The 22050-nt window shown below is 41.8% G+C and overlaps 2 protein-coding genes across 4 annotated transcripts; both read left to right on the top strand.

Moving 5' to 3' along the window:
• Positions 1-1494: 1494 nt before the first annotated feature.
• Positions 1495-14930, top strand: LOC125017539 (la-related protein 4). 3 transcript variants are annotated; one of them, XM_047600852.1, is made up of 17 exons: positions 1495-2106; positions 4532-4649; positions 4837-4995; positions 6812-6893; positions 6998-7134; positions 7226-7329; positions 7437-7547; positions 7654-7707; positions 7798-8007; positions 8868-8971; positions 9190-9231; positions 10496-10732; positions 11062-11116; positions 11225-11383; positions 11483-11622; positions 11721-11925; positions 12263-14930. In XM_047600852.1, exons 1-17 carry the CDS (start codon positions 1978-1980, stop codon positions 12656-12658), a joined length of 2442 nt encoding a protein of 813 aa, XP_047456808.1. In that variant the 5' UTR covers positions 1495-1977; the 3' UTR covers positions 12659-14930. The 3 variants fall into 3 exon arrangements, with proteins under 3 accessions (XP_047456808.1, XP_047456799.1, XP_047456818.1); XM_047600843.1 differs by having other exon boundaries at positions 1496-2106; positions 6809-6893; XM_047600862.1 differs by lacking the exon at positions 9190-9231 and having other exon boundaries at positions 1500-2106; positions 6809-6893.
• Positions 14931-16255: 1325 nt separating this feature from the next.
• On the top strand, positions 16256-21261 carry asb8 (ankyrin repeat and SOCS box containing 8). The gene is made up of 4 exons (XM_047600887.1): positions 16256-16434; positions 17390-17566; positions 17646-17750; positions 19345-21261. The coding sequence occupies exons 1-4, from the start codon at positions 16375-16377 to the stop codon at positions 19978-19980; spliced, it is 978 nt and encodes a 325-aa protein (XP_047456843.1). The 5' UTR covers positions 16256-16374; the 3' UTR covers positions 19981-21261.
• The last annotated feature ends 789 nt before the right edge of the window (positions 21262-22050 follow it).

Genomic DNA, 22050 nt, shown 5'->3' with positions numbered 1-22050 from the left:
AAAGCAATAAATAAATAAAAAATATTAGATCTAATCCTTTCATCCTTTACAAAAGACATCTCATTACATGCTCTATTAGAGCACTGCAAGTTTGATGTACATGTCTTAAATTAGATTTAAAGAAAATAGAGAATGTTTACATCTATATATTATGATTCATAGTTATTACATGAATCTAGTCATTAAACTACAGATTCTATGTTGTGAAGTAAGTGTTTTGCGGTAACCAAGATATTTTATTTTTATTTCAATTAAGTTACAGTCAAGTGTTTCGTTCATTCAAGTTATTGCAAATATACAGCAAGTCTATGTGTCTTAAATCAAACACTGCATTATGCTACAGCCACTGAATAATAATTAACTACAATATTAACTATTTGTTATACAATGGAGACATTTTTATCTGCAAGGCTGATGATGTGATAACACACTTTCCATAGTAATACCAAATGCCCTATGTTTGATCAACCTTTTCTGCATCATTTATAGAGTAATCAGTTGTTTATCGTCTGCTCGTGATTACATCGAAAAGAAGTCTGATTATATCACAGCTCTCTCTTTCTTTTGTTGCCACTCACTGAACCCACTGATAATCACCAATCACCAGTTTCTGGACAATGCCAGCATCATATGAGATCAAAATAAAAAAAATAAAAAATAAATAAATAAATAAATAAAGGTGATGAATATAGGAAATGGAAAGTTTCTCAAACACACTTGTAAATAGTGAGACAAAAACCACAGGTGGAGGATGTTGAAGCGGACAGAAAAAGAGGTGTGTGCATGTTATTGTGCAAATGTGGTTAAGATCAGGAAAGCAAATGTGGGTTTGCGTTTGCAGTCTTCTCTAAACCATGGCTGGATGTCATATTTGAGAAATAAATAATTAACACACTGTTGAAGCTTTACAGGATGGCTCATGTAGAACAAATTTCTATTTTTTATTGTATAGTTTTTAATTTTATTTATTTATTTCCGGATCAATAAAATCACTGAAAACATACAGTACATTAAAAAGAGAAAAAAGAAATATAAAGTTTGAGGTAGGAATGTGCAGGAGGGTTAGGGGCTTGTCAAGTGGCAAACATTCAACACGAACAATAAATGAAAAAACAAAAACAAATTCAAAAAACAGCTAGAGAAAAGAAGAAGTCATAGTTAGTATCATCATCATAACCAAGCACTATATACATAAAGGTCGATGTGTAAAATGTAGCTGTGTGTGGTGTTTTTTTTTTCATTGTTGTATGATTTTTAAATTTAAATTACTAATCTTTTGCAGTTCTGTGCATGAGAATATCATTGTATTTGTTTTATGTAAGTTCTGAATAAAGTTATTTAAAAAAAACATGTGAAAAAAAGCGAGTGTGACACAAGAGTCTTCGGTTGGTGTGAATGTTTATTGTTCAAATTGTTGTTGTAGTAGTTCTAGTAGTAGTGTTTTGTCATTATAATTTGCGCAATGTTAAATAAATAAATAAATAAATAAATAAATATCAGTGAACATAGTGTTTAAAAAAAAATAAAAATAAAAACACTAATTTCCAGTGTGGACCCGGAAGAGGAACCGGTTTGTGCAGAGGTCACCGAGACCTCGCGGTGGAAGCCGGGACGTCTCCGGCGGACTGTGAGCCTGGTGCCTGGTGCGGAGGAAAGCTGCGTGTCCCCAGTGTCCGCTCCGGTCGCCCGGTTAGGAATGCGCCTCACGAACCCGGTGTGTGGTCTCCAATAGTTGACGAAACGCCAGCGGGGAGTGTGGTCTGAGAAGAGTCATGGTTTGGCATCGCTTCCTCCATTAGTATCTTAGCGTGCAAGCTTGATTCACCGCTCCGTTGGTTCACAGCTAGGTCGCTAGCCTCAGCCTGTAGCATATAATACCCGGTATATCGGGGAGAGGAGGAGGAGGAGGTGGTGGTGGCAGCAGCAGGCGGGGGGCCGGGAGACCGCGACGGGGTGGAAGTGAGTCAGGAGCGGCTGATGAGTTCAGACCGGAGCGGAGATCCGCCGCCGCTGCTGCAGGAGGAGGAGGAGGAGGCTGATCCCGGACCGGAGACCGGGGGGAAGGACGAGGCTCCTCCGGGGAGCGAGGGAGGGTCAGGCGGCATGGTGAGTGCGGCCTTCTGTGGCTAGTTAGCCGGCTAGTTAGCTAGCTGGCTAGTTAGCTGGCTATTTAGCCGGCTAATGTTGGACCTGTTGGAGCAGTACGCCCCCCCCATCCCCACCCCCACCCCCCTTTCTTGTGCGTGATGAGCAGCATTAAATTACACAGCAGTTTAAAATTAACCCAAACAAAGCGACTGTTAAACCACAAACGTGCGGCTTTTACTCAGTCTGAATTTTTATAAATTTGCCACGATGCTTAATCATTAAGCTGAACGGAAAATGGTCTGAGACACAGACGGCAGCAGCTGCTCGACTGCTTCTTGGTAATTTTACACTTATCTTCAGCATGAGCTCCACTGCACCCCCCCCAGAGAGAGATGGAGAGACAGAGATATAGATAGAGTGCTAAGTACAGAGCTAGTTAGCCTAGCCACTGCAACAACCGAGCTCATTAAGTAGTTTGCTGAGTAATCATTAGCCGACAAGTTCAGTTTTGACTAACATGCAGAATGACTGTGGCATTTTGTTTGAAGCCGCTAAGCACCGGTTTGGTTGTTTTATTTTTCAATTTTGTTGGTGATCGATGCTTCGGCTCGTGGCCGTGTGGTAAAGGTTCATTCACTCTAACGTCATGTGTTAGCTAATCAGGGTTAGCATAGCGTAGCGCAGCTAGCGCAGGGACATGAGCTGAGCTGCAGTCAGCTGACACGAAGTGGGCTCACCACCACCACCACCACGGCCTGTTACACACAAGCACGCATTGTGACCATGTGTCAAGTTGCATCGCACATAAATGTGTGCGGTTTTTTTTTTTTTTTGACCTACACAGAAGGCCTATTTGGTTGGTCATGGCCATTCTTGTGTAGTGGGGAGAAGTGTCTCTAGGCCTATTGTGGTTGGCAGCTGTTCTTGTCAGGCCGAGTGCTTTGGCAAAAAAAAAAAAAAGAAAGGAGAGAGGGCTTAATGTATTAGCAGGTGGCAAGTGACAATGTCAAAGTAGGAAGCTAGTAAAATCTGACAGTAACTGGAGCTCCAAAGTTGTCAGCAACCTGCCATCCACCTCTCCTCGCTGGATGCAGGGTTTCTGCAGAGTCTTAAAAAAAGTCTTCTATTAAATAATCCAGTTTTAAGGCCTTAAAAAGTCTTAAGCGCAATCATATTTTGCACTGTAGGACTTAAATTACATTTACTCAAATCTTAAATCCTTGCATCCATTTGCGTCTTAATTTGCAGTCTGACCCCCTCTGGCTCCAGCCTATTATGTTTCTGTTCCTCATTAGTGAAGCCCAACCCAGGGATGTCCCGAGTTGATAGTTGAATGACAATACATTTTTCTTATTCTTAAAGTAATTCTGGATCTCTGATCGGACTCCGTGTAGGTCTTAAATTTAACACGTAATGGTGTAAAAAGATGTTAAAAAGTCTTAAATTTCATTTGTTCAAATCTACAGTTAAAGTCCCTGCTCCTCCTTTATCTGCTCAGTTTCAGTGCATCTTTTTTCTTCTTTCGTCAGACTGTATCTCTGTGTCCTTTTAAGTAATATTTATGATTATGCATGAGAACATAATCTACAGTTAGTTCACATTAAGTTCACATCAGTGTCTGTGTGCCTCATTATGTACAGTATGCGATCTATTCTTGGCCACAGATCTTTGCAGGGTCAGGATTTCTCCTCCCATACCAGAGCTAGTTTAATATGGAGGGAGTCTAACCTTAGATAACACAAAAATAAAAATACAAGTTATATTTAAAACAAAACCATCCAGAGCCAGATCTAAAAACGGTTTGTTTCAGATATACCACCATGTGGATGGCTGTATTTGCAGTCATAGCATTACTTAAGTGAACGTGACACAGAGTTTATTCGTTGTGTTAGTTTTATCAACCGGTTTATCTGGACAACACAGCATTTTTTTTCCTTCTTCTTCTGTTTTCCCATGTGTTCATGTATTATAATATAAGGTCAATGTACTGGTGGTTCCTTTGACCTATATACTCTCTTCTTGTAAAGTAAATTTTTTTTACACCACACTTAAATTCTGTGTTCTGCTGTTTTTTTTTTTTTAACCTTGTTGTTGAAAACGTCTGAAAAACACGAAGTGCTTTGGGGGAACATTAACACGCAGACTATTATCAGCCTGCGTAACAAAATGTTTCCACATTTTAATCGTTTGATTTTTGTCTTGCATTTCATATAAGCCGCTATGCAGCAAGCGCAGATGAAATGACAAATCTTAGAAGATTAAATACGCAGTAGTCATCACAGAGGAGGTCTCGGTTGTAGATGAGGCATTTTCTGATCTGTTTAAATATTAATAAGCTGCCAATCTGCAGCAGTCTTGTTTAGATAACTAGCTGCTTTACTTACAAGACACTGTCCCTGAGTGTGCGCTGAACTCGGCTGATCCTGCTGTGTCTGTTTCGAAGGTCACCTCTAAGGGTGCTGGTTTGAACCCAAATGCCAAGGTGTGGCAGGAGATGCCTGTGGCCCCCAGCGAGGCTGTCACCAGCAGTTCTCATTGGCCTCCCTCAGACATCAGTGAAGGTGAGATTCACCAGCACAATGGAAAAACATATGACAGTTTGTCCATGTCTGTTGATAGAAAAGCTTCATACATGTTACTGAAGCACACACAAAGTACAAAACCGAACCCAGTGAGATGTGGGCCTTAACGTGGAGCCTAAAAATTACACTCTGCACGGTTGTTTCTGAAATAAACTCTTGTTCACAGGTTATTCTGAGCCTTCGTCTGCTGGGTGCAAACAGTACACTGTGGGATTCACGGCCCTGGATGACGGCAGCTCCACAGCAACAGCTGAGATAGCAGTAAATGGAATGGACCCTCCAGAGTTGGGCTTTTCCCCCGCTGAGTCCACAACCGGGACCTCAGGTCAGTCACCACACATCACATGCAGCCGTCTCCTCCACACGTCGAACGTGCCTGCAGCTGAGGATTACTCTGTTTCTACTACATGTGACAATGATAACGATTTGTACAGCAAATAAAACGCTTGCAACCGAGATAACAAAACTGTTTGGTCTAATACCATGAACAGTCCCACGGGCGAACCGTTTCCCAATGCGCTAAATCCTCCTTCGTGACTGTTGTAATGTTGAGTTCACATTGAAACGGCGTTGTAGTTTGTGGTGCAGTTAAACCGGATTGAAATGAGCGTTACAGTGTCTCTGTTATTTGGTTTCGCCCACGGACTAAAATTGGTTTGTCAGAAAAATAGAAACGATAGAGTTCTGTTCGATAGTACCTCAAACCACAGTCCTCAAAATGAAAACACGGCTGATTCAACATCTTTGGCATTTGAAACTAATATTTAAATAACCTTCATTTAGATGAGCCTCAGAGCAGGACTGTTATAGTAGAAATGATTGGTGTACTCTAGTGTACCTAATAAACTGACAAGTCGTCTCACAGATATGCTTTCCATATGTGAATGTTCACATATATCAGTCGAACACCCGTGTGCTTCATCTTGAATCTGTCTCGCAGATGGATGAAAAGGTAGCACACAGCACTGGAACACACCTCACCCAGACACTCATTCATATTTAACTTTTGACTTTGGCCACAAGCTAAGCAACGCATGTATGCGAGTCCAAAAGAACAGCCGTGCCAAAAAGGTTCATGTATCTCAGACAATGTTGGAATGCGTAAATATTGTCATGTGGTCTTTCTTTGTGTTCGTCCCACGTGCAAACATGTCCAATACAACACCACTATGACCTCCATGATAGCCCCCTTTCTTTAAACAAAAAAAAACAAAAAAAAAATAAAAGCTGTGCCATTTTCAGATGTGCACTGAGCCCACAGTAAAGGAAGGTTGGAGGGTAGATTTGGGAGAACACCTTAAACTGACGTGCAAGTATTCAAGTTTTATCCCTTTAAAATTCTGCTGGGTCGTATATGGGACAGGAGTAGCTTTTTGAACCGATCAGAGCTCCGTACACGAGTTGCGTTTAAATAAATGCTGCATGCAATACATAATTTTCTTCTGGTTTTATTGATGAAGACCACTGTAGGAACACGTGTTTTCGAAAACACGGCTAAAAAAAATGCATTAAATGTAAACATGAGGTCGTTAAACAGTCAGAACAATCAAATAACATACGCCTCTCGTTACCCAACATTTGACTGCATGGATCTGAGTTTCTCTGTGTACTTCAAGCTGAGTGACCCGAGTTGCAACAAACAAATATTACCTAGAAAACAGATGACTTCTAGGAGGCGTGAGGAGGGAGGTTGTGCCTGAACGAAGGCAGCTGGACTCTTCCACGTAGCTGCTACAGTTCTTAGTGACAATGTGGGGAGTTTGGACTCTTATTAGTAACATTTTCAGGTGGGTGCTGCCCACCTGAGACTGAAATGACTGGGGGCCCGAGTCATGACTAAGATGAGTGGCAGAACGTCTTCTAGAAAACTCAAGACAAGCGCATTTTCTTTTGTTTTTGTGTTTATGCTGAGAGCCTTCTCTGACATACAGATAACAGTGATTAGTTGTGGGATGATCCTCCTCAGTCAATGAGACAGTCTGTGTTTTTACAGGTGAACTAAACCCCATCCCTGCAGTAAATATATCTGAGGGTGCTGAATAAAAGACGTCCATTATACGCTTGTGCATCACCATGCCCGATAAAAACACGTCGACACTTTTCTCATTGCTCATATTTTATCATTTTTTGATTACCAGCAGATTCCAAAACTGAAGAACAGCCCGTCTCCTCCGAGAATCTACGAGAGTCTCTGAAGAAAGAGCTGGAGTTTTATTTCTCACGGTAAGAGGAAAGCACCGTTTCATATTTGTGTCGTATTTGTAAAGCGGGCTCATTATTTGTCAAGGGATCGCTAATCTTTCTGTATTTGTCATCGTGTGATTCAGAGAGAACCTCTCGAAGGATTTGTACCTGATGTCCCAGATGGACAGCGATCAGTTCGTCCCTATTTGGACTATAGCCAGCATGGAAGGTATCAAGGTCCTCACCACGGACATGGACCTCATCCTGGATGTGTTGAGATGTAAGTGAAAAGTTAAGGATAATGCGTGTTAAAAATATCTTGATACGCCCTGTAACGTCGTTAAATATGGTTAAATTTTCCCCCTCGCCAGCATCTCCTATGGTACAAGTGGACGAGAAGGGAGAGAAAGTGCGTCCTAATCACAAGCGGTGTATTATCATACTGAGAGAGGTCCCTGAAACCACCCCTGTTGAGGTCAGTCTGAGTTGTGCGTGTACAAAAAAACCCAAAAAACAATATGGTTAGAAGCTTGCCAGTGTGGTTAACTGACGTGAGACTGTTCTCTTGTGTCTAATATACAGGAAGTAGAGTCACTGTTCAAAAATGACAACTGTCCGAAGGTGATAAGTGTCGAGTTTGCACACAACAACAACTGGTACATCACATTCCAATCTGACACGGATGCTCAACAGGTACCAGCCTCCACTTCTTATCTCTCTACTGCGTTCACTTGAAATGCTGCACCTTGAATTGACACTAACTCTCCTTTTTATTTACTTTATCCTCCCTCCCCATCAGGCTTACAAGTATTTGAGAGAGGAAGTAAAAACATTTCAGGGAAAACCCATCATGGTGAGTTATACTGAAACATCTGGACAGAAAAAGAAATTTCAAAAAAGCCCCTTCGCTCACGCGTTTTCCTCCTCGTTTAATTTCGGACAGGCCAGGATAAAGGCCATCAACACGTTTTTTGCAAAGAACGGCTACCGTAGCATGGACAGCAGCCTGTACACTCAGCAGTCCCAGAGCCAGTCCCAGTACAGCTCCCCCCTCTACATGCAGCACGTCTACCCTCAGCAGCAGTACCCGGTCTACGGCATCGTACCCCCAACCTGGACACCGTCGCCCACACCGTATTTTGAAACTCCTCTGGTGAGTCCACCGACGAGCACTGGCTTCACTTAAACGCTTTAAACGACCTCACGCTTTAAGATGAAAGCCTTATTGATCCCTAAAGGGGAATTTAGGTTTGCAAAATAATATAAAAATGGAAAAGGATAAGGTAACATTTACAAGATGAAGCCACAGAGTAACTGGGAAGTGGTGGAGGTTTGATATAGACTATGGACATCATGAATATCATAAATACTGACAGCCTAAATAGTGTATTATTGGATAGTAGTACTTCTGTTCTAGTAATGACATGATGTGTGTAGTGATCAAGTAAAAGAAATGGTAAAGAATAAAATCATGAGTAAATTTCCTCATATATAGATCAATACAGATATATTGGGCAATTTATGTAGCTGCAAAATCTGCTGACTTTATTAATGTCTTAAACTTATGCAGTATTAATTTCAAAAACTTTAATTTTCATTTAATTGATTGTACCATTGGAAACATGGGAATTAACTCGGCCAAAATGGCTGTGAAACGCATATTAAAGTGTGTCATAAATTCAGTAGAAACCCACTGGTCCTGTGCCTGTAATGCAGCAATGCAACTTTTAAAATCAAACGGCAGATACACTTGTCCGGTTTATTTGTTAAAGAGTCTGAGGAGAAACACAGAGTGAATGCAAATGAGGCGTTCGCTTCTTTCCATTTGAATTCCCTGTGACATCAACACTGTTTTGCATAACAATAACAGCAGCTCTGCCTTCAGACCAAACCAATCGAGCAAATAATATTTGTTTAAGTTCTTATCGCTACACCGTGAATAAACGCACCAACTTGAAATGAAGCAGGATTAGTGAAAGTCTCTTTATTTTTTTATTTTTTTATCATGAGCAGGCACCGTTTCCCAACAGCAGCTTTGTGAATGGCTTTGGCTCGGCTGGACACTACAAAACCAACTCCAGTTCCCTCAACATCACACGCCCCTTCAACAGAAACCGGTGAGAAAGTCTTTTTTTTAATTTATTTTTTTATTACAAGTATCTTTTTAGGTTTATTTGCATAAATACATTCTAACTGGGAAGTCGTACCATTGTGTGCTCGTTTGCATGAAGTTAAGCAGTGGACATCAGACCATCTGTAGTAGAGTTTGTCTAAAGATAACGTCAGCCCACCAGGGAACTGCTCTTCACTCCCTGTCTTCTTACTGTCCCCACAGTGTGCCCCTCTATTCAAGAAAGAATGTAATAAATGCCTTCAGGTACCACTGTTATACTCTAAGCTTCATTGCTACCCTCATCTCTTCACCCTCCCGCCACAGCCAAATGACTAAATCCATAACTGGGCGCGTCACATTATTGCGGCCAGAGTCCTTTTCATCTCTGCCACGAACATCCTGGATTCATCCTGTCATTTGATAAAACTGTCAGCTGCTAATTTGATTGGCTTTTTCCAGTACCGGCTCCAAAACCTCATCTTTGCATTTACATTATTACATGTGACTGTTTCTCTCCATCTCAACTAACCGTTCAGTTCATATTTATAAAAAAAAAAAAAAAACACTGTTTACTGCTGCCTTCATTAGTGATTGTGTTTCCATGCGCCATGTGGTGTTAACGTGCAATAACAACGATAAGCTGAACAGTTTGGCCGAGGTCGTCTTTGCTGTCATGTTAACGCTCCAAACCTTTTGCGCAAGAGACGACAACTTCTCAGAAGGAAATAAGTCAGACCTGATGATGAGATCATGATGCGCATAGAGGGAAACCGGCGGGTGAAGCAACTGACTTTGGTTCTCTCGTTTTCTTTCATCTTTTCATTTTCTCTCTCTGTCCTCTCCTTTCAAAGTCAGGCGCTTCGCCCGCATCCCGATGAGCGTTCAGATTATGAGATCTGAGGGTCAAAAAACCGACTGAAAGATGAATTTACGTCAATCACGCTGATGGGGGCGGGGGGAAAGGGAAGGGGGGGGGATTTGATCTAAAAGTTTTATTTGTGCTACGTCAGGTTATTTTTAGCCTGGTCGGGCCGTGCGTTGGCGTTGTCAGCTCTGCTCAGTGACTTGATGATTGGCTGCGGACAGGTTGTCGCACGAACGACGCGCCGCTTCAGCCAATCATGAGCACAAGTGTAGTTGGAGAAATCATCTGCATGTCATGTGCGTTCACTGAGAAGACACAGCATGTTGTCTTGGTCCTCCAGCAAACTGTCAGGTTTTGTTTGGTGTCACCAGTGTTTCCTTTGAACTCATTTAGTTGTTACAGCCTCCATCACGTCTGCTCATGAGACGAGTACACTTTCCAATTACAATGCAATTTTGACTCTTTTATAGAAGCTGACTAACATTTGTGCAAACAGTTTGAAGCTGCAAATTGACTTAAATATAAAAACCATATGGTCGGAGAGTTACGCCCTGTGAGGTTTATTCTCGAGTTCAACAGGAAGCACTGGTTGCCAGCGCGTTATTTAAATCTTACACGATTGTTGACCGTCGCCTTTGATCTCCTTCCGTTTCGCTGCGTCAGAAACCACGTGAAGCCCCCGGCGAGGACGGGCGAGGTCGCCCCGGCGTCCATAACCCCCGTCCCCTTGGAGAGTCTGACCGGCCTGCGCAGTCCGCAGCCTCCCGCTCAGGTTGCTGCGGCGACCACCACTAACCCGGTCCAGACCGCCGCCGACCTGAGCTCGGCCTTCTCGCACCTGTCCTCCTCTTCCTCGTCTTTGGACCCCAGCGATGACGGCGGCATTGCGGGACGAGGAAGGTAAACCCCCGACTACTGTGATGTTCGTGGACTGTAATTTGAAACCTGGTTTCCATAATCGATGCACAACCATCTCGACGGCTTTTCCCAAACGAGCAGAGATTTCGTGGAAACTAGTCTGTAGAAATCTATAAAATTAATTTCCTTTGCACAATATTTGAGCTCTAAAATCACTTTGAACTCCAACGGGGGAAAAAAAAAGTCAGGATGCGTAATTTTCAGTCAGTTAAAGTCACAGGGCCCTTCTAAAATAAATCAGGGGGGAGTGTATGTGCACGCACTGACTGACATTGGACTGATGCTGAGTCATTGTTGACGAATCATTTCAGACGAAGCACAAACTACAGAGGAACACGAAGGAGGCGAGAAGACGAAAGGCTTACGGTAAATGGCACTTCCTTGTTGTCACGAATCTCATACGTTGTATTTAAAGCATGAACCGTCTCGTGACCCATCTCTGTCTGTTGGCTCCGTTTGAATTCCCCTTCACAGAGGCCTGTGCCGTTAGCGGATGTCAAGGTTTCTCAGCCCAAGTTCGACTTGGCCGCCACCAATTTCCCCCCTCTCCCTGGCTGCGTGGTCAGTACGCAGGGGGAGCCAGTGCTAGAAAACCGAATGTCGGATGTTGTTCGTGGTTTGTACAGGGACAAGGTGAGGGTTCGCATCTCTCTGATTATGCTGCGTTGAGAGGATTGTTGAGATCGGGACCGTATGTGGTTAACGTGAAAACCTTCTTCTTGGGTTTTATAGACAGAACAAGCCAATAAAGAAGCCACTGTGAGCGCAGGTTCAGGCCAGGCCCCAGTCACAGAGGAACCTGTGGCCGTCTCAAGTCCTGCCCTGGCACCAGTGAAGTCTGCTACTCAACCACTCGCACCTTCGGTCCCTGGGTATGATTGATTGTCTTCAGTCTGTAAATGTAGGACGTGAGGATTAGAATAAAAAATAAAATGCTAATTTGAACGGCTAAAACTTTCGTTGTCGGCAGCATCCCTCGTCAGGAGAAGAGGGTTGAACGGCCAGAGCCCCCGGCACCTAAAGCAACTCCACGCACACCTGTTCAAACCACCGTCAACTCGTCCCCCTCCACGCAACCGGTGCCTAACTCCAGGCCTCAGCCCCCTGCTGCCTCCACGCCTGCGACCCCCAGCACGCCCGCCCCTGCTACAGCCACCATGCCCACCCCTGCACAGGTAAGACTCTGCTCCTTTGTAATTCGTGCCACTAACCTGAGCACAGTTGTTTACCTGATGATGAGAGCTTTTGCGCATAGAGGGAAGTGAGGTGGTGAACTGACTGGCTTTGGTTCTCTTTTTTTTCTTCTGTGTCTCCTCTTTTATGCTCATCTCTTTTTTTTTGCTCTCTTTATCTACCCTGTCCCACCAAAGTCCAGAAGGTTCACTCCTACCCCGATGAGCGTTGAGATTATGAGATCTGAGGGTTCGACAACAAGAAACGTAAACATAAAAACTAAAAATTGTGATGTATATTTTCCTAAAAATGCAATCTGATCTTCCCCCCACGGCTCAGGAGCCCCGCAAACTCAGCTACGCCGAAGTGTGCCAACGGCCACCCAAGGACCCTCCTCCCCCCGCGGCCCCTGCCCCAGCTTCCTCCGGCACCGCGTCGGGCCAGCCGTTGCGCGAGCTGCGCGTGAACAAGGCTGAGGAGCTGGGCTCCGGCAGTGGTCCCGGAGACAAGCAGGAGAAGGGCCACGACAGGGAGGGGCCGTGGGAGTGCAAGGAGAGCCGGCCCCCGCGCGAACGTGACTCACAAGGCTACTACCGCAGCAACGGCCCCCGAGGCTCCGGGGGCCTCAAGTTCCGGGACCAGAGGCGCCCGCCCCCAGCCCGACGCAGCTCCCCCCAGGGAGGCTACAGGCACACTGGCAAAGAGCAGAATATCCCACCAGTATCGCCAAAGTAAAAAAAAAGAAAAAGAAAAAAAAACTTGATATGAGTAGAAAAAAAAGATGTATGAATATATACATGGATATATATAATTATATAAAAATGAATAACATAAAAGCAACAACATTATGGTAGCCGCCTTTTCCCCCCCTGGAACTTGTCCAAAGAAAAGCTTTTAAATGACAATGAGACTGTGACAACCAGGACTCGAGGGCAAAGTGACAACTGAAGAACTTTGACGAGTGATTGGAAAAGGAAACGGGGAAATAATAAAAAAAAAAAAATCTTGTTCTGGCCTCCGGCATTATGCTTAAAAGAATTTAAGTGCGATTTCTCTGGAGGCCATTCATTTACGCTCTGCTAGGGAGAGGTGGGATGCTGGGCCGCGTACCGGGCCCTCTACCTTTTTTCGTTTAATTTTAAAAAGAATAGATGTTGGTCTGCAAGAACAATATGCACTAAGAAGAAAAGAACATGCATATATGTCATGTACATATACAAAGATATCACTAACACGCAACGAGACATCAGTTTGTTTTTTTTTCTTGTGTGCTTAGGTTTGCAAGTATGACTGAAGGGTTGACTGATGTCCATGTATGCATTGATTGTTAAGCAAAATGATTGAAGTGCTACATAGTGCTGTCGCACTGTTGTAATGAAAACGGATGATTTTTACATCAGAGATTCAGAATCATTGTCCCCAAAAAAAAAAACTGGACGGTGTGATCTTCTAATGTATATTAATCAAATGTGTTCTATGGTGGTATTTTGATCCTGGTTCGTGATCGGCTTAAACGCCGTCAGATATAAGAAGCTGTTGATGTACGCCGCAGTCAGATGTGTGGTTTTGTTTGAAGCCGAAAAAATACGCTTTGGGGGTGCTCGCCGACTTCGGTGAACCTGCTAGCCTGGTCCAAAGTTTTTCATGTTGAGTTGTATCTCTTTCTATCTGAAGTGTTTTGGGTCTGCCCACTCCAATGGATTCAGAGCATTATCACGTTGATAATCAGTCAGGTTTTTTGTTTACATGTTTGTTTGGGTAGTAGGTTGTTTTTGTTTTGTTGTTTTTTTTTTTTGTTTTTTTTGTTTTCTTTTTTCATGAGGATTTAAAGAAAATAATAAAGAGTGGTTAGGTTAATACTAAGATTTGACTGTTCAGTTCGCCTGGTGGTTTAGGTGAGTTTTGGCTTTTTCTACATCATCACAGGATATCCAGGTTAAGCTTATATCTGTGAATTGTTCTAAACAAAGGACGTACAAAAATAGTGAGTGGTGCCGTTAGCTTGAGGATGATAGCGATGTGACATCTGGCAGCCAAGTCGTGGGTATAAATAAAAAAAAATTGGAACATTTTCACGTGCTATGTGCCAGCTGCCTACGATCATAGCCTGCTAGGATTTTATTTTTGTTGAAGAGGTCTGCTAAATAACGTAGTCTTGGGGAAACTTTCGGCCCAGTAAAACTGGATTTTGAAGAAGCTGTAGAGGTGTAGTTGCCTATGCTATATTGTAATAACCCTTCACTAGAAATGTATGCGGGAGAATGTAATTGTTCTAGTCATGAATTAACGGAGGGAAGCTTTCGACAGCAGGTATCCGCCAGATTGTTTTGTGCGTTTAGGGTGAGTTTGCTGATTTTTATTTTCCTTTTTGTTTTTTTTCCTCTTAATTTCCTTTTTTTTTTTTTTTTTTTTTTAACTTTTGAAAAACAAACAGGTTGACTTAGAATTTGAAGTTTGACTCACTGTATGTATTTGCTTTTTAAAAATTTATTTATTTTAATTCTAATGCGCAACGCTTTTTTCTCCCAATCTTGGTAGGCTGGTTTCCCCAAAGTTGTGTGAAATCGCATTGGCAAAATAAAATCACGCATATGACATTTATACACTGATCGAGATGTCAGCTGAGAGAAAAATACTTGATGCATCGGGTTTAGTAATGCAGTAAACGAGTATCAAATCACTGGGGCTGTTTATTTTTATTTTTTTTTTTTTTCCATTAATGAGTATGAGCAGCTAGTGATTTAGTATAATTAAATAAATGCACTAACTTGTTTTTAAAAAGGATCTTACTCATGAGTAATGTGAAATCATTTTAGAAGCATATGGTTGATGTTGACAGGCTTGCAAGTACCTACAGGAATTGCTCTCCATATGTTTGCGTTCTTTTTCTGTTAATTTCGGTTTGGGGTGGCAAAAAAGGAAATGTAGAAATGGATCAACCAAGTGTTTGAGACACAATCTTAGAACTGTATGAAATGTCACCAAAAATAAATTATTTTGATTTGGCTTTCTGTCTCACATTTTCTTACTGCTGGGGTTGTTTTGACGCACATCAACGCATGAACGAAATGCAGTGTTTTATACATGTGAGGCTGTACTGTTTTTTCTTTTCTTTTCTATTCATTTATCCATGAGACTTTTGGGGGGGAAAAGTTCATGTGACATTAAATGTGCGACCTGAATCGAGCCTTAAAAAGATGACACAGTTCTTGAATACAGTTATTGTGTCAAAGAATTAGGAACTTATTTTAAATTTACTGCATAAGTTTAAAAAAAAAAAAATATATATATATATATATAGATATAGAGATATATATATAGAGAGAGATATAGATATATATATAGATATAGATATAATCATTTGGGTTTGGAGTTAAATAGCTTGAGGTTAATAATATATAAAGTGTTAGTGCAGTGTCGTCATGGCTCATGCGTAAAAATATCCATCAGACCTTTAGAAAATGGACAACGCGTACGCGATTAGAATTTGACAGTCTGAAGTTGTGTTAAATCTTGAAGCTAAACCATCTGTAGAAAATCTCCATCTAATTTTTGGTTTAGATAGAAGTTTTAATCACCACTTTAAGAGCAGCCAAGTGACCAGTCACAGGGAATCTCAAAAAAAAAAAAAAATTAGTTTTAACACGTGGTAAGTCTTTGGGATGAGCACAGCCTCAAACAATCAACAAAACCACTTGTTTGCTTAACTTTCAAATAACTTATTTATTAAAAAAGAAAAGGGAAAATAAAATACATCGCAACTGACTCCTTGACTCGTACACAGGAGAAATCATGAAGAAACAAAACTGGCTTGTTACTCGTCCTTTGCCTGGTACGGAGGCGGATGTGGGACAGAAAGAAAACAGCGCCCCCTGCCGGATTGTGGGAAGTACAGAACAACCGAAGATCTAACACAGTATATGACGAAATGTTGAGAATAAAGTCAAAATACAAAGACGAGAGAAATTTTTAGATTATTTATTATGGTTGTTATGCGTTTTTTTTGTGAATACATTATGTGACGTTTACGTCCAATCGTTAGTTTGATGTCTGCCCGCGTACATATTTACACATTAACACCTCGGAAATACGAAAAAAAAGGTAGTGTAAAAAGAGAAATAAAAGATTTAAAATACAGTTAATAATAAACGCAAACAATTATATCAATAAGTACATTTCCTTCGTATATTTAAAGAATCCCAGGGGTCTATCGTCTTCTACTCCTTTACATGGACAAGGCATTTATGGTATGTGTTGACATACATGTCTATTTTGGGAGAGAAGGCAAACTTGGCAAGGGCGTATCTTCCGGTCAGACCTAAATAACGCCGGTAGGTCAAAGAAAACTGTATTTTATCTGTGATAAGCACGAAAACCTTCCGTTCCGACCAGTCGTGTTTAAATACACAGACTCGGATCTGGAGGGCGTGGCCGTGTTAGTGACGTCTCTCATGTTTACGAGAAGCCACAGACAGTCAGCTGTTAGACCTTTAAACAGTGGACCAGAAACGGTACGTTTTCTCAACAAGCGCCTTTGATTTCTCGTCTGTCAATGCAGGGAGGCATCAAAAGCGCCTTCACAAATGTTTTAGCTAGTGTCATTCGTTTTTTTTTCTCCCGTTCGCGTCTTTCGCTTTGCTCTTTCCACCTCGACGCTAGCGTTAGCTCGCAGCTAGCTGTCTGGATGCTAACGTAGGAAAACAGCCGGGGATATTTTGCTTTTGTTTTGTCGCTAAAACTGATCGCCACGTATCTCCCGTGAACTGCATATTAACGTCAACGCTTTTAACTTCGTGCAAAGCACAAATATTTCTCGTTAATTTTAGTTTTTGTCGCGTTAGCTAGCGTTAGCTGACAGTGTCAGTCAGTTGTTTAGTTTATGGCAACCTCCGAAAATGTTGCTCTCAGTCCGATAACTGAGGAGCAACTGCAGAAAAATGCTAGCTATAGCTGGTACAAGATAATATATGCTATTTGGAAATATACGAACGAACCTATAGTGTCCCAGTACTATTTATTTATCACAAAATTATTATAATCCAAGAACGAGGGTGCTGGTTTATTTGCATAATATGTGCTTTGTTCATTTGTTAATAAAAGTAATTAATAATTGTCTTTAAAAAATGATTGCATGAACTTTCCATGTTGAGATCAACAAGTAAGTCACTATCAAAGTGTATAGTCATGGGCCATTGCACATTATTTGAATAATAATGAAAAAAATTAGGCCAGCATTTTAATTGTGCACGAAAATAAATCAGATTCTTTATGTATATGGTGTGACTAGCAAGAAAAACACAGGTAAATGATGCAAGGAATGTATTTTGTGTGACCAAAAAAAAAGCGACAACCATCATGTGATAATGAAGTAGTTTTCTTTGACTGGATCTGAATTAAATTAATTGCCTGTTTTGTCTAGACGCTTTGTTAAGATTTTCTATTCACTTCTTGCAAAATGTGTTTCAGTGTGCTGTAGTGTCACCCCAGACTGGGTGCAATGGTCCTCTGTTACACATGAGCTCTACTATGTGGTACATCATGCAAAGCATTCAGAGCAAATACTCCCTGTCCGAGCGGCTCATCCGCACCATCGCAGCCATCCGCTCTTTCCCACACGACAATGTGGAGGATCTTATTCGAAAGGTACGTCTGCCAGTCTTCCAGTCAAACTAATCGATCACTGTCATCGGTTATATTTTGACGTGTCCCTTGTTTGCCTAAGGGGGCTGATGTGAACCGGATGCATGGCACCCTCAAACCCCTGCACTGTGCCTGTATGGTTGCTGATGCTGACTGTGTGGAGCTGCTGTTGGAGAAGGGGGCAGAGGTATGTTATATGACTCTGGTCTTTGTGCGGGACATAGACAGCGTAGCTTACACCAGGGGTCTACAACGTTTTTCAGGCCCCCAAACTGATGGGGAGATTAAGTAGGGACCCCATACCTGCTATATGTGTTGTACATTAAACTCGACCCGGTTCTATTTATAAATATACATTATTATCATAATTTTGCATTCACTATTAAGCTATTCAAATACCAAACGGATTCAAATATTCTTTTTTTATTTCAAACATTCGCAACAGTAGGGTGGCAGCGCAACTGCCTTAAACAGAAACATACCGGACTGGTATACGCAACTGACAGATAAAATAATTGACAGGTTTTAATTTCACCTGGGGACTGACTAGACTCTCTCGGCCAGTTGCGGGGAATCTGACATCCAGTGTGAAACATGCGACCTTGTGATTGGCTCAGCAGTGATGGGGACGGTGCACTGTTGAGACAGCTCCCGTATCACTGAATGAATGAAGTACTGACTGAAAGATAACGTCTTCTGCCTCCATTTATTCCTTTATTAAATTATGTTTGATTCAACATATTTTTACATACTCAACATATGTTCAAGTAATTTAGATATGTGTTAGAAAATTGTGGGGGAAAATTAAAAAAAAATATATATATAAATAAATAAACAATGAACCACAGATTTTGGGACCCCCTCCACAGTACCTCCGTGGACCACATGGGGTTCACAGACCCACGTTGAAGACCTATGGCCTGTAAAACGAAAGTCAATTCTTCAGTCTTTTTTTTTTTTTGTACCAGTCAGGTTAATTTTTGTTTCCACTTCCTGCTTCACTTTCAACAATGGCGACTGAAATATCGCCAAAATGTTTGCATCTCCGAACATCCTCCGTTAACCTTTCCTTGATGTGTTCCACCTTTACTGACCCAAAACAATCAGTTTGAAAATTGCGGAAATGGAGAAGCAGTTGGAAATACAGCTCTTGAGGCCTGTGTCACTGCAGCACGTAGTTAATTTCTGGGGAGGTGCACGTCGGCTACGGCGTCACGGTCTGCGTGTGCTCTGCCATAACTACAGAGTCAAATTGACACAGAAGCCTAAACGGCCTATTAGAGGTTCTTTGTGGGACAATGCAGGTGTGAGCACGACCAGTTTTGAAACTTATGTGATGATAAAACTAAAGTCAGTTCATCTGGGATCTGGGTGGAAATGTTATATATATATATAAAAAAAACATTTTCTCTCATGATATCCAGGCTCAGTGAATTTAATGTTGTTTGTTGGGCTCACAGGATTCAGAAATTAAGTAAAAGATGCAAAAGCTTCGCGACTTTCCAGAAATTGCCTTTATTTAATCACTGTGAACAGTTTTCGTACTAACTACTTTGTTTGTTTTAGTAGTTTATTAGTTTTAAGTATAAATTGATGTTTTTATTTATTTTTTTTCAGATTTTTTTTTTATTAATACACAACAAAACAAAGTGTGCAAAAAAATAATAGTTCAGGAATGCCATGTGTGCATGGAGATGCGAGCGTTGCACACTCTCGTATGTGTACAGTTAAAAATTGCCCCATTAACTTAGCACACTGCTTGTGTTGCATTTCACCAACAGGTGAATGCTCTGGACGGATACAACCGCACAGCTCTCCACTACGCGGCAGAGAAGGACGAGAGCTGCGTGGAGCTACTGCTGGAGTACGGGGCTCAGCCGAACGCCCTGGATGGCAACAAGGACACTCCCCTTCACTGGGCCGCCTTCAAAGATAACCCAGAATGTGTGCGGGCTCTGCTGGAGAGCGGGGCCTGTCCCAACGCCTGGGACTACAACAATGACACGCCTTTAAGCTGGGCGGCCATGAAGGGCAACCTGGAGAGTGTCAAAGTGCTATTAGACTACGGAGCACAGGTCCACGTGACCAACCTGAAGGGCCAGACCCCTATCTCCCGACTAGTGGCCCTGTTGGCCCGGGGCCTGGGCACCGAACAGGAGGAAGAGTGCTTGGAGCTCCTGTGTCGAGCGGCGGGGCGGTTCGAGATCCGGCGGGCTGACGGTACCCTCCCCAGGGAGCTGAGTAAAGATCCCCAGCTGCTGGCGAGGCTGACCAACATGGTGGCTCAAGCTCCCACCCTTCGCTCTCTGGCGCGCTGCGCCGTACGCCAGAGTCTGGGAGTGCAGTTCCTCCCCACTGCTGTAAAAGAGCTTCCTTTACCAGAGACCATCAAAGACTATCTACTGCTGAGGGACTGATGCTGAATCCGCGTAGGCGTTCGCAACCTCAGCGGCTGATTAGTCGACAACTCTTAACACTGCGTTTATTAGCAAGGAGGCGTCTACTTTGAATTTTGGGATATTGTCTGACAGCGGCCCTCATTTATCCAACCGATTGCAAATTTATGTGCTGGGAGACAAAAACATTGCCTCTACACGGTCTAATAGTTGCACAACGAGCAGTAATTAATTCACTGGATTGACAGGTCTGATCATTTTGATATTAATTATCCCCATTTTGCTGCAAAGCCCAGCCCAGAGCTCAATATGCTGTTAGTGCGGAAAGAAGCTGCTCTTCATCTTCTAGATCGTGTCCAGTCCTCCCAGTCTTCTAAATTATAAATTTTAAGCTTGTGGATTATTTATTTTTGTTGTTTGTTAAATTTATACAAAGTTTGGATATTGCTTTTAAAAAATAAGTAAAAAAAAAAATCATGTTTGTCAGAGAGGGTGAGGAGAAGCTGAATATTGAGGTTAAACATAAGCATTAAACGTTGAGGTTTATAAATGAGGGCCAATAACCAGGTACGCAGACTGTCAGATGGTGCTGATCCTGAAGTAACGCTGAGGAACAAATGTATGAAAGTAGGATGTGTAATAGTCGGAGTGGTCATTTTTCTCTCAGTGACGTCCCAGTGAACTCCCCTTCAAATGCCTACGGGGTAACTTTAAACAAAAACCACACTGTTGAATAGAACAGAAATGATTGTGCCAGATGGGAACAGTTTTTGTTTGTGTAGATGCAGCGAAAGGTTGCTGAATATTATTTACTGGTTTCACAGATTTCTTTCACAAACCGTGCCAGGCACACTAACCATGCCTCCTTCTAGTCTTCAAAGAAAATGTCTGCTGTCACGTGACGAGTCAGTATTTAGGTTGGTTTTATTTTAGCGATGTGTGCCGTTCCAGTTGCCAACGAGGAATAAAATGTTCGTTTTTATAACAATGGATGTTTTCAGTCTTAACTTAACAAACGTTTAGGTTTTCAAGGGTGCTCACAGGTCCAAGTCTTTGCAGGATACGTTTGACAGTGACTTTATTTTAGATGTTTAAATGTTAGAACTGTGGAATGGCATGATTACTAGGTTTTGTCCTTGAAAGATTCACTAAATGCAAAGTGTAAATTTGTTTCTGTGCTTGACTTTGTTTGCTTGTTCTGTATAAAAAAATTAACCCCTTAGATCATGTCTAGTGCACATCTGGCGAAGTGCTTTTTTTTTTCTTTGTAAACGTACTGCAAGTAAATGCCTTTATACTCCAGTTCACTCATTTTCTTTTCTTTCAGCTGTTCTTCTGAAAAACATCAGTTTAATGTTCAAACCGAAAGCGTTTAACACGTTGAAATCAAGAGTCTTAATTGTCGTTATGAGAACACAACAAAATTTTGCAGAGACTCCCGACACACATATAATACTCAGACATTTAAATAAAACGCTAAAGAGAAGTATGAACACTCTTAAAAAAGATAATATGAACAGGGGAAATGTAAATAATGTGATAATGTACATAAAGTGCAGCTTAGTGTGATTGTGTGATTGTCTTCCTGTTCCTGCAGAGGTAATGATCATGTGTTTTAATTGTCAGCAGGGTTGTGTGTGCGTGTCTGAGGAGGTGTGAGTGTTTTTTTTTTGTGTGTGTGTGTGTACAGTTAGAAAGCATTTTAAATCTCAGTTGTAGAAAACTGTAAAACCTGTCGTGAAACATTTTACTGGCCAGATCCTCTTTACATAGCAGACACCTGTGCAGGAGGCTAAAAGGAAACCGCTGCATCTTTATTGCACTGGATTTGAATCTAGTCTTTTTTAAAGATCAATAATAGATCCTGATTTTAAAACCGTAACTTATCAATTCCCCCCAAAATATACAACAATAGCAAATAACTTTGTGCAGAAAAATGCTGTAGTTGATTGTGATTCAGTTATGAAAATTGCATCTTCTCAACCATGACTAGAATTAAATACAATGCTTCTTTATGTACAGTTATACTAATAAGAAGTCAGCAGAAACACACATATAAACAGTCAGATTATACGATCATCTGCCAGTTAA

Source organism: Mugil cephalus, chromosome 1 (assembly GCF_022458985.1).
Source record: "Mugil cephalus isolate CIBA_MC_2020 chromosome 1, CIBA_Mcephalus_1.1, whole genome shotgun sequence".
NCBI classification, from domain to species: domain Eukaryota; kingdom Metazoa; phylum Chordata; class Actinopteri; order Mugiliformes; family Mugilidae; genus Mugil; species Mugil cephalus.
This window is presented reverse-complemented; position numbering and strand designations above follow the sequence as displayed.

Bases quoted from the DNA above. Each gene is read 5' to 3' on its own strand.
- asb8 (XM_047600887.1), top strand. From the start codon at position 16,375: ATGTTTACGAGAAGCCACAGACAGTCAGCTGTTAGACCTTTAAACAGT. The intron at 16,435-17,389 runs GTACGTTTTCTC...AATGTGTTTCAG, and splicing joins TAAACAGTGGACCAGAAACG to TGTGCTGTAGTGTCACCCCA. The intron at 17,751-19,344 runs GTATGTTATATG...TTTCACCAACAG, and splicing joins TGTTGGAGAAGGGGGCAGAG to GTGAATGCTCTGGACGGATA.
- LOC125017539 (XM_047600843.1), top strand. From the start codon at position 1,978: ATGAGTTCAGACCGGAGCGGAGATCCGCCGCCGCTGCTGCAGGAGGAG. The intron at 7,135-7,225 runs GTAAGTGAAAAG...CCCCCTCGCCAG, and splicing joins CATCCTGGATGTGTTGAGAT to CATCTCCTATGGTACAAGTG. The intron at 11,623-11,720 runs GTATGATTGATT...CGTTGTCGGCAG, and splicing joins CTCGCACCTTCGGTCCCTGG to CATCCCTCGTCAGGAGAAGA.